We start from the raw sequence: 17,109 nt of genomic DNA, 5'->3' as shown, positions 1-17,109 counted from the left end.
ACCTCATTTAAGCTGCTGGTGGAGGAGATGCAATGTTTCCAGTAATACCATTCTGCAAACAGAGATTAGAGAATTGACTCAAGGAAAAGATAACTGACTTGTTATCTTCTTAAGTGATTCATTTAAGAGGGCTGCAAAGCATACATTTGTTTTACTTCATTTATAAATAATTCCCAAGATGAAATTTAGCATTGTCCATCATAAACTGTGGACTTTTTTTTTTTTTAAGCATTGATGTCATTTTCTTGTTATTTACATTACCAACTCAAACTTTGGATTTTAACAAATTAGATTTGTTTACTATTTCCTAAGACATGTAAGATTTCCTTAACATATTTCTTTCCTTTCTTCCTAATTCAGCAAGTGTTCAAATGGAAACAATTTATTCCTCTTCCTAAAAAAAATTTTTTTTTGAGTTTCTGAATAGTTGTGTACACACTGCTCCATACATGCTGTTTCTCTCCAGCTTTTCCCAACCTCTCTACATTGCTTCAAGGTTATGTATGTTGGAGAGAAAAAAATTGGGTGAATCTGCCAGATTTTTAACTTTGTTTTTCATACCAGTCGGTATTTTCCCCTCCTATAGAAAATTAAATCTGATAATTTTGCCCATTCATCGTACTAGGTGGTTAATTTAAAAAACGTTTATTCCTCCAGGTAATGTTTATCTCAAACTTGAATTTTTTCAAAATCCGTTACGTTTGTAATCCATTTTTATTTGTAGATATGAAAAATAATCTAACCTTTTAAGTATCTGAGAAAAAGTTCCAGGTAGTTTTGTATTTTTTGACAAGAAATTCTATTTACTTTGCATAGTTCTCTTTAGTTCTTAAGACCTAATTATTGACTTTACTGTTATTTTTCTGTTATTCTCATTTTACATAAAATGTTTTTGTATTGAAATATTTTCAGCATTCTTAAATACTCATGCATAAAAGTTTGTGATTATTTCTAAAGGAAAGATGCATGCTTAATATCTTGCATGTCTTCTTCACTTGCCTCTTTTTTTGATTGTGTCTTTACCCTTCATGTTTAAGATTAAAGTAGAGAAAAATGTTTCTCTCCATTCTTCCTCTTCCCCCTTCCCCTTCCGTCTCCCCTGCCCCCTCTCTCCTCTCCGCCATGCATGAAATACTAATGGCAGCTGACTGTAGACATTCCTCCAAAGAGGCACATCGTTTGTACTCCTCCAGGTCAGGTAAAGGAGTGGGCAGCTGCCTTCCTCCCTGGGCGATGAGAATTGTTTGCCATCTCAGTCATCTTCCATCCTGGGGACAGAAGGTAGCCATCTACTGGATTTTCCAGCAGCCTCCTAGCTTTTCCCTGGACCACACTTCTTAAGGTTCCATAAGAATGTGTCCCAGTGGGCAGTTGCCTTCCTTCCCTTTACAGGTGTTCTTCCTTTTCTTCTTTTTTTTTTGTCTAACAGCAGACACATAGTCTAGTAAAAGTTTTTGTGTTTTTTTGTGCTTTTTTTTTTTTTTTTAATAGAAACTTGCATTTGGGGAAGGCAGGGAGAAATATCAGCTGAGGTGTCTTTGGGTGAGTCACCGTTTTTTAGTAAGTGGAGTGAGAATGTAACAGATGAATTACAATAGCTATCGGTAGGTTACAACTGAAACGAGTTATAATTGTCCCGTATTCTCCACTTTGCAATGAAGACGTCAAAGCAGGGAGGCGAAGTTCTGAAAAAATGCTGTGGTAGCTTGTGTGTGCTGATGAATTTACTGTTTATTTCTGAATTTAATGTACAAAAACAGCTGGATGATTTTACTTAAGACACAACCATAGAGAGCCAGAAATAAGACTAATTTAGAAGGATTTTACTTGAAAAATATCACCTTGCTTGTTTGTTTGTAGGACAACTTTTTCACATAGATTTGGTGAAAAAGTAAACTAATGTAGGTGAAAAAAAATTCGGATTTTGGATTGATAAAGAATATTCTCAGAACTCATTCAGTCACTGTGCTGCTTCAGGTACTTTCAAGTGGGACCCAAGTCAGTGTCCGGTAGGGAGCCAGAGCTTAGGGCTGGGCTGGAAGTTTCCAGTTTCAAAAAAATGACCACTGGTTTATATGATTAGGAAACATTCACCCAAATAAAAAAGTCACCTATTTGTATCTGTGCTTATTAGTGTAGGTTTCAGACTAATCCATGAGGTGGTGTTCCTTGGCCAGAAAGGAGCCAGAATTTCTACCTTATTTATGGTAGAACATATATTCTGATAGAACACTCTTAAGTGCATTTTTAGGTTTGAATCCCAAGTAAGGTATTAACAAATTTATCTAGTCCCAGGGCATCTTGTAAAGAGCTGCGAGGGGTGATTGAGTGATTTGAAAACAGTGAAACTGTTTGAAAACAGCGGATCGGTACCACAGACACTGTGTAGTCTTTGGCTTCTGGTGTGACCGCTACTTTTTATTCCATGAATTCAAAGGATGGCTTGTTTTTCCATATGGTTCTCAAAATATAGAATGATCCTTTGGTCAGAAGCAGAAAATAAAAGATTGCTTTTAGAAGCCTCCTGGATTTTAAAATGGTGATTTGCTGGTAGCCAGTTGATTGAAAATGTTATCTGACTTGTATGAGATTTAAATAATTGATTTAATGAGACAGAGAATATTCAGTTACTGCAGTAATTGGTTGGCAAAGCCTCCAGAACAGAATTATTTAGTCCTAGTTATAAAGGATTGCACCTTTAATCAGAGCGCTTAATTTGATTTCTTGAATGTATCTGCAGCTTGTCTGACAAGCTCAGTAACAAATGAGCTCGGAATTGTAGGAACTGATCAAAATGTAATCAGTGTCAATTGCCATTGTTGTGGTTTATTGCATATTGCTGTCAGTTGCTGTAATCAAGAACTGTTGAATTGCTTTAAAAAATCTCCAGACTTTTGAGTAATGGACTCCATATGTATGATGTTCTGGCCATGAAATAACCATCACTTCCTGTTTCACTTTCCTTTCAAGAAGTTGGGAAATAACATTGCATTGTCACCCATCCTTCCTCGTGCCTAAGCCTAAAACTTTTTGAGTGGCATGCATGACTTAACGTGGTGGTCCCATTTGGACAAGATTTTCTTTTTAGAGCTTTAATTTGAAAAGGGAGTACTAACAAGATGTTTCCTTCCGAATATAGACAAATACAGTGTAAAAAACCCTGAAACGACTTTAAAAAAATTTTTTTTTTGAATCTTAGTTGAAACATCATTCTGGAGTGAGGGAGAAATAAGTCTCTTCCACAAATCTCTTATTTTCCCCTTTGTGTGACCACAGTGTAGAAACCCAGGCAAGTTTCTATTGATTGGTGGACGTCACTCACCACGACCCATTCACTGCTCCCTCCCGTTGAGTGGGTACCACCACTGAATGCTTAGATGTTTGGTAACTCAGCTGTGCTGATTACCTACTCATTTAATAGTTTATGGAAATCTGTATACATTCCTGACTGGCTTTGATGCTGTCAGTAGTTCCCTAAGAGCGTTTACATGATCTCCATTGTGCAGATGAAGAGCTGCAGTTCAGATAGGTTTGGAATTGACTTGCGTGGGGGTGGCGGGGCTGGTCAGGGTTGTGGCGGGATTTTAGCCCAGGTTTATGAACCTTTGCCGCACTCCCCTCTCTGCTGCCCTGTCACAGCCCGGGGCAGCGGTCCAACCTCAAGGCTCAGAGATGCCACCATACTCAGAATGCTCACTCTCCCCACCATCCTTTCCTTTTGTTTCAACCGAGACTGACTTTTTCCTTTTCAGAGTTAACTGCCCCCTCCTCCTCCTCCTTTTTTTTTTTTTTAGTGCATGTTTTACATCTTCTTTAGAGCAGACTAGGTATTTGAAAAGGCATTTAGAAGAAATGCGTCATTAATATACTTTCAGGACCAAAAGATCTAGTGTAATTTAGGATGAATGTCACAAGTGCTAAATAGAGGCTTCCAATAAATATTTCCTGGATGAGTGTATAAACTAATGTTAGTGTGAAAGATTACCCATAAAAGACTTTTTAAGTTGATCTGTCATCACGTGTCTACTTTGGTTGATCATGTATTAATCATTAGAAAGATAATGAGTACAAATCTTGGACGTGTGGGACCAGACTTACCATCGTCTTCCCCACCGACTTGTTGCTATTCTAATAGTAATGTTGCCATTAAGGGTGCTACCTGTTCCCCCTGTCATAACACGGTGTGATAGCAGTAATGTCAATGGAAACAAGTTAAAATATATCGATGCTGCAAATGCCATATAAGTCACAGCTACGTGAGCCGTGGCTGCTAGTTATCATAGCTGTACCTGCTTTGTAGTTGTGCATATTGGATATGCTGTGTCCATTTCTCCCCAACTCCCTGCCGACTCTTCTCCCTTTACTTTGATCTCCACTACCGATTTTCTGAAGTGCTAGGAATGTCTCATAACGGAACCTGGGTTATAATATTATAAGAAATTGTGTGTAATGCCTTTTATAGGAAACCAGAGAATTCATTATTTGTGGCTTGGCCATTTAAAAATGGAAGCTTTGTCAGCCAGTCAAGAAGGCCTTTGAATGTTTCAAGATTTTAATTATTTTTTTTCCTTCTTGCTTGCTCGCTAGATGTGAAGACCTGCAATGAGGTGGACCTGGAGAATTCCGTAGATTGGGAAGTGAAGACAATCACCAGTGCCCTGAAGCAGTATTTGAGGTGAGCTCCTCTCAGTGGCGGAGGGAAGAGTGGGCTGTTTGCGTGTCTGACACACAAGCAGTGCCGGCTCTGCACGTACAGCTCGGAAGCTTACGAGAAAGGAGAATGTTGATGAGGTATCTACTGATGTCCCAGCAAGCGTGGTACATAGTCAGTGAACATCCGTTGGTCGATAAATTGCAACAGAACAGAACTGGAATAGACTTGGGTTGTGAAATAGAGTCTATGGGGGAGTGTGAGTTTTCGGAATTAAATACTCTGAGATGGTGAGGAAGGAAGGCTGTTTTAGGCTAAAATAGAGGTGTTTTAGTTTAAATTTAAACTGTTTGAACTTAAAGGCTTATAATGATGACACACAGACACAAAGCTATTTGAAAACAAGTGTCCTGGATGAGGTTTTTTTTTGGGAAGATAAACTTTAAAGTTTTACATTTGCTATAGAAGATGTCTAGGACGAGAATTAGAAAAGGCTCGGCATTTCTCTTTAAAAAAGAAAGAAATTTAATGATGACATAGCTTGAGTTTAGATGAGAAATAGGTACACAGAATAAAGGGATGGGAAACAGTCACGATCGTGGTCCTTATGCTGTGGTTCTGTTGGGGACAGTGATTTTTGTCTGGCAAACAAATGGGAGGGCCCTCCCCCCCACCCCGCAGCATCATTTCTTTTTAACCAACACGCAGGGTTGTCTTTCTGGTGAATATTATTCCGGTTCCAACAAACACATTAGAATCAACTTCTATTACATATTTTATATTTAAAAACACACATATTTAAAAAATTTTCAAATATATGTAAACAGAGAGAGGGGTATAATGAATCCTCATGGCCCATTATTTTCCTTCTTCAGTTTTCCACTTTTGACCCTTCTTGTTCCATGGGTCTCCTTCCTGCCACTTTTTTGGGATAAGACTTTAAAGATTTTCTGAGACATCATATTGCTGCATTCATAAATTCTTGAATGTATATCTCAAAAAAAAATAAGGACTAAAAAAAAAAAAGGATGCTATCATGAAGACAGAAAGAATGTAATTACCTTACCTAACAAAATTCATGTGATCCAGGACTCCTCCTGTGTTCCATTTTTATTGTTTTTTTCAAAATAGTTATTTTATATTTATTTTAAATCCTGGAGGACTTCAACAGTGTGGACACATTTGGTTGATAGGTTTCAAGTCGTTTTTAATCCGTGTGACCCCCTGCCTCTACCCACATTCCTCACGCCCCTAGCACTTAATTTGATGAACCTGAGTCATTTTTTAATTTTTAGATTTTTTTCAGGGGGAGGGTTGGAGGTAATTAGGTTTTTTTTCTTTAATTATTTTTTAAATGGAGGTGCTGGGGATTGAACCCAGGGCCTCATGTATGCTAAGCATGCGCTCTACCACTTGAGCTGTACCCTCCCCCCACCTCAGTCATTTGTTTAAAACAGAATTTTCTGCATTGTAGAGATGGCTGATGGTATCCTCGTGGTGTTGCTGACTGGTGTCTCTGTTATCTATCATGTTTCCCTCAATGAAGAGTTAAATCTGTAGGCTTCATTAGATTCAGTTTAGACATTTATTCGTTGCAAAAATACATCCTAGCCGTGCTTTATACATCTTGTTGTGATATTACATCAAGAGTCCTGTATTGTCTGGTTGTCCCACTTTTTAATGAAATTCTAATTTATCGATGACTTCAGCTGTGTATTACCTATTTTCCAGTATGTTATTTAAACATGATGTTTTGAGCCACCGTATCCAGAGGTTGGTCTCACATTTGCTGCTTCAGCCAACGGCAGATGATGTAGAATGTTTAGGATCCACATTTGGTTGAATCTGTGGATATGGAGGGCTGACGATAGAACTTGAGCATCCACAGATTTTGGTATCAGGTCCTAGAACCAATCTCCTACCTATACTGAGGGATGATGGTACATTATCATTATCCCTGTTCTATAAAGGGGTAAAATTAAGGCTAAGGCCATGTGCTCATGTCTGTCTTGCCTCTGGTGGTGATGAACTGGTTTAGATGAGGATTTTGGTAATAATCTGTTAGCTCCCACCCTGGGATTGGAATGTAAGCTTCCTGAAGATTGACAATTTATGTGGTTTGTTCACTGCGGTATCCCCAGCACCTAGAGCTGCCCCTGTCACTCAAATACGAGAGTGGTTCTGAACTGGGGACAATTTTGGGCCCCCCACCCCAAATAGGGGCTATTTGGCAATATCTGGAGACAGTTTTGGTTTGCAGGATTGCTGAAGAGGGGATGCTGCTGGCATCCAATGGGTGGAGGCCAGGATGGGCTGCTGACCATCCCGCAATGCACAAGACGGCCCTCTCTTGTCTCCAAATGTGCAAAGTATTAGTATTACCAAGATTAAGACCTGTACTAGATGGATGAAGGAAAGAATGGGTGAATTGCACATGTTAACTTGACCAACAAAGCATGCTGCCTCTCTGGAAGGTAGCTTTAAACCCAATTTACTGTTTGGTAAACATGCCTGGTTCAGTTAAACGGACTGACCAAGATGATTTGGTTATTGGTGGGAAATGAAGGGCAAAAATCCAGTTCTTTTGTAGTAAATTGCATTCCTCCCCCCCTCCTGCTTCCCATGGTTCTTTTCTCCCCTGTTGGGGGAATTAGTTTAATAGACTAGAGAGTCTTTTTATTCAATACATACAATTCTTGGTTCTTGACGCTTTCTGAAGTTAGCTCCTTATTGCCCCTGGTCTTGTGTTGTTTTTTTTCTGTCTTTTTCTCTCATCACGTTGCTTCATCCTATTGAAGTCCGCTTTTAAGCAGACAGTGCCTACAGAAGCACGTGATGAGATGCTGTTCTTATGTAACTTCTCTCCTGACAGTATACACGTTCTGCCTGAATGTGATAAAGTGATTATCATAAAACGGCAGGTGCCTCGGGAGACGGGAAAGTTAGGTTGCTGTTTGTTTCCCCTATGTTATTTTTTATCCAGTGAAAATGCAGTAGTTAGGATGTAACTGATACACTTTTTCTGGGGCATGCACCAAATAGGAGAAAATTGAGTTTTTATGTACCTTCATCGTGGCTACCTGGTCATGGCCGAGCAAACGTCTTTCTTTGAGCGTGAGAGGTAACAGAGTGTGATGGCCCCGAGGACGTGCCCCGGCGCCAGCCTGCCTGCCTTGGATTCCCAGCTCTGTCTCTTCCAGCACCACAGCCCGAAGCTGACTGTAGCTGTCCTCAGCAGAGAAACTATTGCCCTTGACTTCTTTTCTCTGCAAATCCTGGATGGGAGGTTGGAGGTGGAAGACGAGGAAGAGGCCTCCTCCCCACCCCCACCAAACACTAAACTAAAACAAGAAGCAAAACCTCAGGGGTCTGGGAGATGGAAAAATATGTGCAGTAGATGTATGTGTGGCATCTCTCTTTTTCTTCTACTGATTTGAGACTTTTTTTTTTAAACTAGTTCTGCTTTAGACGGCTGACTACCAGCCCTATGGTTGATTTCCTAGCTATTCAGACCATAATTTTATTTTCCAGTAATGTGTTCATTTCAATGTTTTGCCATTGTGAGGGGACAAATGAGCTATTTTGTGAGGTTTGTAGTAAAATGATTTTACCTGGAAGAAATGTTTAAAGACTGGAAATAGGAATGGGACTTCTGGGGGAAGAAAATACTGACTTAGTAAATATTACACTTTATATCCCCAGACAGATCCTGACTAGTGGTCCAGAGAGGCAGCTCATGTTGGGTGGGAAGTTGACAGATATGGTGACTCAATATAATAAATTTTATTCGGGGAACTCATCATTTTTATTATTGCTTCCCTAATATTAAAAGTACTGAATACTTACTTTTTCATGCTGCATTGCCTGGATGGACATACAGCAATGGTATAAGTAGCATGTAGAAGACACTTAGATACAAATTTATTTTTATTGGAAAAGAAAATTCTCTCTATGGGGTTTCTGGTTGTTCTCATCCCCCCCCCCCCGTTCCTCCCCTTTCTTTTCAGAACTTGAACTTTCGTTCTCTGACAGGTTAGCATTTTCATCTTTATTGCTCCTTCCTGCTTGTCCATATTTTGAAACAAAACCAGAGGCTTGCTTCTGATTGCCCCTTCTTTTTCTTTATTTAGGCTGTGGTGAAATTCATTTTATTTTGCTTTAAATGAGACTGTAGGGGATGAAGAAGGGAGAGAAAGGAAGTAAGAGAACAGTTTGTCTTGACTAGTGCTTTAAGTTTTAGTTTCAGGGCCTACAGTTGTTATTGTGTGTGTGTGTGTGTGTCCTGCAGCATCATAGATTGTATGTAAGATAAAATGACAGCCACTAGGGGATGGTGGAGGAATAAGATTGATGGTGTTTAAGGGTACAAACGTGTAATGAGTAGTAAATAGACCACAGAGATCGAATGCACAGCATAATGAATGTAGACAATAGTAGTGTACTATAATTATATATATACATTTGTGATGAATATTGCTACATCTGTGGTCATATCTGCCACAATATATAAATGTATTAAAATAACACGCTGTACACCTTCAACTTACACAATGTTCCAAGTGAAATTTATTCAATTAAAAAACTGTATGTGGGGACTGTAGATATATTTTTGCAACTATTTTGTTAAATAATTTTTATTAAAGTGTAATTGACATACAATAAACTGCATATATTGACAGCATATATTTTGATAAGTTTGATGCATGCATATATCTCTGAAGCCATCACCATCATCAAGATGGTGAACCTACCCATCTCCCCTAAAGTTTCCTTGAGCCCCTTTGAACTCTCTCTCACTCTTCCCTTCTCATTCCCTCATCCCTGGACAAACCTCTGGTCTGCTTTCTGTCAGTATACGTTAATTTGTGTTTCCTGTAATTTTAAAAATCTGGATTCTTTCACTCAGCATAATCAGAGATTCACCCATGTTGTAGCAAATACCCATAGTTCATTTTTTGTTAATGCTAACGAGTGTTCCATTTTATGGATATACCAGAACTTTCTTTTGTATCCATTTACCTGTTAATGGACATTTTGGTTATCAGTAGCTTTTGGCTATTACAAATAAAGCTACTAGAAACCTTTGTATACAAACCTTTGAACAAAGGCTTTCATTTCTCTTGGGTAAATCCTGGGATTATAATGCCCAGATCACATGGTAGGTGTATGTTTAACTTTTTGGGAGACTGACAAATTTTTTTCAAAGGAGTTATATTTCTTTACATTCCCACTAACAATGTGCAAGAGTTCTATTTCCTCTGTACCCTTGCCAAGTCTTAATATTTTGGATACAAGGGCTTAGATACGTGCTTTTTATTTATTTATTTTTAATTTAATTAAAAAATATTTTATTTATTATTGTACTACTTTATTATCTTTTGGTTGGGTGGGGAAGGTAATTAGATTTATTTATTTTTAACAGAGGTACTAGAGATTGAACCCGGGACCTCGTGCATGCTAAGCATGTGCTCTACCACTTGAGCTATACCCTCCCCTCCTAGATACGTGCTTTTTAAAAGTTCTCTTCAGTCTGTGGCTTGTCTTCTCATTCTGTTAATAGTGCCTTTCAAAGGACATTTAAAAGTTTTGATGAAGTCCATTTTGTCAGTTTATAGGGACTGTACTTTATGGACTATCCTTCTGCCTAATCCAAAGTCATAGAGATTTTCTCTTATGTTTTATTATAGAAGTTATGTAGTTTTAGGTTTTACACTTAGATCTGTGGTCTATTTTGAGTTAGTTTTGTGTAAGATGTGAAGAATGGATCCAAGTTCACTTTTGATATGGATGTCCAGTTGTTGTTGTACCATTTGTAGGAAAGTATATCCTTTCTCCCCTGAATTGTATATTGAGATGATTTTACAATTTTTCGTTTTTAGCTTGCTAGTGTAGTGAGTTGAATTGATCTTATTTTAAGATGAAGGCAGTGTTACATTTCTCTGATTAAACCCAACTTAGTCGTGATGTATTATCCTCTCACTTACCTTGTTGGATTCCAGATGCTAACATTTTATTTAGAATAGTTGCATTGACATTCGTGAGTCAGATTGGTCAGTAGTTTTCTTGTAATGTCTTTAATTTTGATACTAGGGTAATGCTGACATCAGAGTGAGTTAGAAAGTGTTCCCTGATATTTTTTTTGAAAGGACTTGCATAGAATTGGTATTATTTCTTCTTTAATTGTTTGGTAGAATTTGCCAGTGAGGTCATCTGGGCCTAGAGTTTCCTTACTGGTGAGACTTTTAAGTACATATGCATTTTCTGTAATAGATATGGGACTACTCAGGTTACCTCTTTCTTCTGAAGTGAGCTTTGGCAGTTTGTGTCTTTCAAAACGTATGTCCATTTCATCTAAACTGTTGAATTTGTGGGCATGAGATTGTTCATAATGTTTTCTTATTAATACCTTTAGAGCCTGCAGAGATTCTTCAGTCACCTTTATTATTCCTGACGTTGGTAATTTGTGTTCTCTCTCTTTTATTTCCTAAATACTCTGGCTAGACTTACCAACTTTATTGATTATTTTGAAGAATCACTTTTTGGATTCACTTGTTTTCTCTATTTTTTTGTTTTATTTTGTTTTCTGTTTAATTGTTTTCTGATCTGATACTTGTTTCTGTTTTTTTCTGCTTATTTTGGGTTTAACTTACTCCCTTTTTGGCTGTTTAGGGTAAAAAGTTTAAGACCTATTTTTCTAAGATGGGTACTTAGTGGTATAAATTTACCCCTAATTGTTGTTTTACTGATATCCCTTAAATTCTGATATGTTGTATTTTCATTTCTATTCAGTTCAAGATACTTCCTGCTTTCCCTTCCTTTCAGGTTTTCCAGTTATCTTTCTGTTACTAATTTTTAATTCAGTTTTTATTGTAATCAGAGAAATGTCCTGTATAAATTGAACCCTTTTAAATTTATTGAGATCTGTTTCATGGTCCAAAATATCTTTATCTCAATAAATGTTTCACGCCCACTGTAGGAATGTGTTTTCTGTTGCTTTTGGATGGAGTGTCAGTTAGGTGAAGGACTTACCAATTAGGTGAAGTTGGTTGAGGGCTTTGTTCAGATCTTCCGTACCCTAACTTTGCGTCCATTTGTTTTGTCAGTTACCGAGACACCGAGGTATTTACGTCTACAGCCATAGTTACGGATTTCTCCTCACAGTTCCATCAATTTTTGTTTCGTGTATTTTGAAGACCCTGTTACTAGACCCATAAATATGTAGGACTGTTACACCTTCTTGATGAATTGACTTCTTTATCAGTATGAAATGACCTCCTTTATCCCTGGCATTTTTCTTGGCTTTTGCATATGTTTTTAATATTCTTTTGTGTGTATCTTTGTTTTTTTTTTTTTTTTAAGCATTTGAAGAGGAATTTCTGGGCTTCATGATTTAAACCTTTTAAAAGTGTTTATCTTTTATCTTGCCAAACTGCCCTCAAGAAAGGCTGTACAGGTTGCTACTTGTCTTAGTGTTCTTTACATGTTTGGAGTTTGCGGATCTGGTCTTTTTAAAACTTAATATGTATAAATGTTGACTGAACTGTAACATTCTGTTGACTGTAGGATAAAATCTACTATTTATGTAATCTGTTTTGTAGAAAATTAAAAGGATGTGAGTGTTTTTAAAGTTACTATCAATTTTATTTCATATCTCTATTGTTTCATAGGCATGATTCAAAATTGGATATTGTATTTTTATAATAGAGTTGTAAGAGGAGAAGATTTGATTTCTTTAAATATGTTTACTCTTTTCTATATTTTTTTGGCATCTCCAATTAATATCCCAGAGATGATTTTCAAAATTGTATGCTTATAGTATTATAACATATATTAATATAATGCTTATATTATGTATATTATATTGGCTGGATAGAATGTTTGACTCTAAATAATATGTGGAAGGAAGTTTTGGATATGAAATCAGATGTTTGTAAAGGTACTTTCCAAGATTAAATGTGAAATGCTATTTGCTAGACAGGGATTGATAGCTGCTTAAGCTTTGATACGCCTGGTGCAGATAACACTTACTAAAGGGGTTCATTTGAATGATGTATCTTCTTTGATATGTAAAAATGTATCTCCTAGGGAAGTTCTGCACATTAACCAAGAAATGCACGACATATTTCATATCCTTTTATCAAAAATGAACGTGAGAGAGATGCCCTGTTCGTATTTGTTCAGTAATTCTCAGCTGTCTTTTTCCTACAGGAGTCTTCCTGAGCCGCTTATGACCTATGAGTTACATGGTGATTTCATTGTTCCAGCCAGTGAGTATTGTGTAGAGGCGATAGAAGCCCTTTGGTGGCTGGTAGCGGGTATAAACTCAAATGTCCACATGAAAAATTTATCTTTATGTTGCTGTAGTCTGTGTTAAAAATGAAAATCACTTTAGGAGGTGTTTGGGTTTTCCCCCCTGGTTTTAGAAGATGAAAAAAGGGACAATTAATATATTCATTCATTCATTCATTGCCTACTGTGTGCTAGTCACTGGTAGGTAATGAATATATCGGCCACGACAGGATTTCCGCCCCCGGAAGCCAGGTTTCTAGCAAGTCTTGGGGCAGATACGCCTCTCACTGTAGTGTAATATATATAATCACCAAAATGCTATGGGAACACAGAAGGACTTAACTTGCAGATTGTTGGGGAGATTAGCAGATTTGGAGAGATTAGCAGGTTGGAAATGGCTTCCCATAGAAAGATATTTAGATGGAAATTGCAGGCAGAAGGACTATTGTGAGCCAGACACCCACACAGTATTTGATAGAGAGTGAATTATATGTGATAAAATGCTAAATGAAAAAGGCTTATAGTTGGTAGAAATTCAATATGGGATTAAATCTTGTGTGAGTCATACTCATTTGAAGTTTTCTTATTTTCTTTCTATTATACACCTCGGTTTTTATATTTGACACATGGTGTTTATTTTTTATTTATTTATATATTTTTTCTGGTTTACTATTTATTTATTTATTGAAGAACGGTCAATTACAATGTGTCAGTTTTGACACATGGTGTTTAATCACCGTAGTCTCCCGAAATACTCCGACGTTTGGTATTTAATAGTCATGGAAATGAAGGTTGAGACACGTTAAGTAACTTGCCAGATTATAGAGATCTTTATTTCAAATTCAAAACCCCAGTTCCACTGGCTAAAACCTGCCGTATTGGTTTTCACAGGTGCACTGACAGTAGCTGTAATTGTATTTTCATTTCCTTTTTATTTTTTTCCCTTGGATGTATTCCATAGTTTAATCTGTTGGAAAACTTAGAGCAGTCCCTTTGGGTCCTGTGTTACTGCTGCCCGAACATCGCTGTAAATGTTATCTTCTTGTGAGGTCCTTGCTCCAGCCAGTGTAAAGGTTCCCGGGGGTTTGCAGAAAGAGGCCATGGGTAGGCCCAGTTGGACTATCCATATAAAACGGGCTTTTGGAAAAGGCAGAAACATGGTTCTTTTCACTTTTGTTTTCACGTGGAAGAGGATTTTTTTTTTTTTTTTTTTAAAGGGAATTTGTGCCATCAGGGAAGTCAGGGAAAGTTTTCTTGGCAAAAACTCAAGCAAACGCTTAGTTGTTTTGATTTCTTCCCTGTGGCATTTTTGGCAAAGTGGGGAAAGAGAAATTAAAGTCGAGCTGGAGGACAATTGTTTCATGTTGTTTGCCTCGGAGACTGGAAAAAGCAGAAGAGTGCCAATTTTAATCTAGAATCCTCTGAGAATTGGAGAAAGATAAAGTGATTATGGAATGAAGTTTTAAATTACCCCGAGTTAGTATCATGATCGCGCCAGAGAACCGAAGCCAGGGTGCTGGAAATTCGAACACCAACGTGTTTTTACCAGATGAGGGCTTCCTCAGAGGTCGAGACTTAATAGGTGGTAACGGAGTCCACGGGGACGAGGGGTGGGTTGAAGGAGTTTGTGGAGGCTCTCCTTGAGCAATGTGGAAGAAGAGCGTGTTTAAATAGGAGAAGGATCGTTACCTCCTAGACCAGTACCTTGTGTTTGCTCCCTGGCTTTGGAGGGATCTATATGGTCTTCACAATGATTGGAATAACAGGCCTGTTCCAGAGAGATACTGTGGCTTCTGTAATTGTTGGCGGGCATTTGCCCCTAAGTGGAGTTGCAGTTGGCGTGGGACCTGTCGGCGCATACCTTATTTAGTGGGGAAAAACGTCCATATATTAGATGAGTGTTATTTTAGTGACCAACATTTCCAGAGTAGACTTTAATTTCTTGTTTGACTCTCCCGTGAACGCCCTTTTCTGTGCTCCTGGGGCCTCTCTTAGGAAAGAGTGTGGGAGCAGATCCTCTAATCTTTTGCACGTGTCCTTTCAAGGTTTGAATAAAGCAGTTACAGAAATCAGGTGGTCAGAACTAGTCTCCCCTTGAATACTGTTGGAAAATTGGGATTGTGGTGAAGCTATCATTTTCCATTAACAATGGGGCAGAGATTACCTTGTTTTGCCGAAGTGTCTTAGCTGAGCTGACTGCTGAAATTACCGAGCATCACCATTCTCTTGTTACCGCCTCTCACACCAGCATGGAGACTAATTTTTGATTCTTTCCAGTCGCGTGCGGTAGTTTCCATCTGTTCCGTGGTGTTGAGATTGTCTCTCCTCCTCTCCCTGCTGAGGGTTCTGACGGGTTCTTCTGGGTACGTTCTCTTTTTCCCATCAGTTTCCTTCTTGCAGAGTTCTGTTGAGAACCTGTGAGTTAAGTCTGGAGTCTCTGATACAAATACAAATTTTTTCTTTGCTGTCACCACAGAAGGCAAACATTTTTCTTCCTCATTTGTTATAAAAAAAAAAAAAAACCAAGAAAAAAAACCTTACTGTTCAATGTGGAATGCAATGAGAAATTAAAATAATAAACCTTTTCAGCTGCGGGAGTTAATTTAAAATTGCTAAAAGAAACCAGAGACCATCTGTCTAGGACAGTCTCTCCTCTGTGTCTCCTGGACTCTCACACACAATACTTCACTTCTGGTCACCAAATGTGTGGGGTTTCCCCTCCACCAACCAATTCTGCGATGCCAGCTGAGCGTTCTACAGTTGGATTCAGTTCCGTTTCTATCTACTTAGAGTTAGCAGCTGATCCCACAAGTGAAGGACTTGGTCCTACAAGACCCCCTCACTTCAGACACCAGTCCTAGGTCATCCCTGGTACATCTGACTGCCTGGCTAGAAATCAGCATTCTGATAACCCTCATGTTGGATATGAGAATTTGCTTGAGTGGTTCACAGAACTCAGGGAAACACAGAAGTCCAGTTACCAGCTTATGATATAATAAAGGATCTGATAAAGGATACCAACGAACAGTCAGATACATAGGGCGAGGTACAGAAGTGTCCTGAGCGCAGGAGCTTTTGTCCCTGTGAAGACCTCCCAGTATGTGGGTATGTTCATCCCCTTGGAAGCTCTCCAGACCCCATACTCTTGGGATTTTTATGAAGGTTTCATGTAGGCATGATAGATTATTGGTTCCATTTCTAGCCTCTCTCCCCTCTCCAGAGAATGATGGGTGGACCTGAAAATTCTCAGCTTCTAGTCATGACTTGGTCTCTCTGGTGACCAGCCAAGGAGCCCACCCAAAGTTGCTCCATTAAACCAAAAGGTGTTCTTATCAACCCCCAAATTCCAAGGGACTTAAGAGCTCGGTGTCAGACGATCCTGTCACTCAGGAGATTACAGAGCTTCTGGGAGCTTTGTGTCTGGCACTAAAAATATTAGAACAAAAGATTTTCTGAGTGCTTCCCTTTACAAGAGTTTTAGGAGCTCTGTGTCAGGAACTGAGGGCAGAGACCAATATATATATGTTTCCTATTATTTCACAACATCATCTTGTAAGATAAATTAATGGGCTTTTAGTACAGAAATTTGTAAGATGAAAATACACTTTGCTTGGTCTACACGGGAATGCAGAAGATTGTGTCCACCTGGGGAAGGTTTGTAGGCATCTACCTGGATACGTGACTGCATGATGTTTATTACCTTCGAGAATGTTGTGGTCCATGGTGTGTGTTTCAGCCTTTCAGGCTCAGAGTCCTTGATACATATCATATCGGTAAGACTTGGACCCAAGATTCGAGGTTAGATGCATGTTAAACTAAGTTTGAGAATGGCAGCTGAAGTTGGATGCCTAATTTGGAATCACAGGAAAAATTTCTGTCCCCCGCACCAGAAGATCTGTCTTGCTATGTTTGTATGTTTTCTTCCTGTAGTCAAGTTACCTGGGAAGCAGTATCATAATCACAAGGTTCTTTGGTCATTAATGATGAAAAACAAAACTGTTATGGGGTCCAGGGCACTGGTGTCTGCCTAGCCGGAGGGTTCTGTCCTTGTTGGTAAACCTGCGTGGGAAGCAAGACGAAATCATGTCATCTTGGTGGGGAGGGACTCGGAAGTCTGGAAATTAAAGGAATTGGATGGTTAATGACATCAAGCTCTCTTAGCCTCTAGA

General features: G+C 38.6%; 1 protein-coding gene across 2 annotated transcripts in view; it reads left to right on the top strand.

Moving 5' to 3' along the window:
* The window catches only part of ARHGAP10 (Rho GTPase activating protein 10), a 283,230-nt gene that overhangs the window by 172,357 nt on the left and 93,764 nt on the right, over positions 1-17,109 (top strand). For both annotated transcript variants that reach the window (XM_045516376.2, XM_010954572.3), the window contains 2 exons: positions 4,588-4,675; positions 12,860-12,918. In XM_045516376.2, the coding sequence (XP_045372332.2) occupies positions 4,588-4,675; positions 12,860-12,918 (147 nt within the window). The remainder of the gene's footprint in view (positions 1-4,587; positions 4,676-12,859; positions 12,919-17,109) is intronic.

This window comes from Camelus bactrianus, chromosome 2 (genome assembly GCF_048773025.1).
Source record: "Camelus bactrianus isolate YW-2024 breed Bactrian camel chromosome 2, ASM4877302v1, whole genome shotgun sequence".
NCBI classification, from domain to species: domain Eukaryota; kingdom Metazoa; phylum Chordata; class Mammalia; order Artiodactyla; family Camelidae; genus Camelus; species Camelus bactrianus.
Note: the sequence above shows the minus strand (reverse complement) of the source record. Positions and strands in the feature narration are given on the sequence as shown.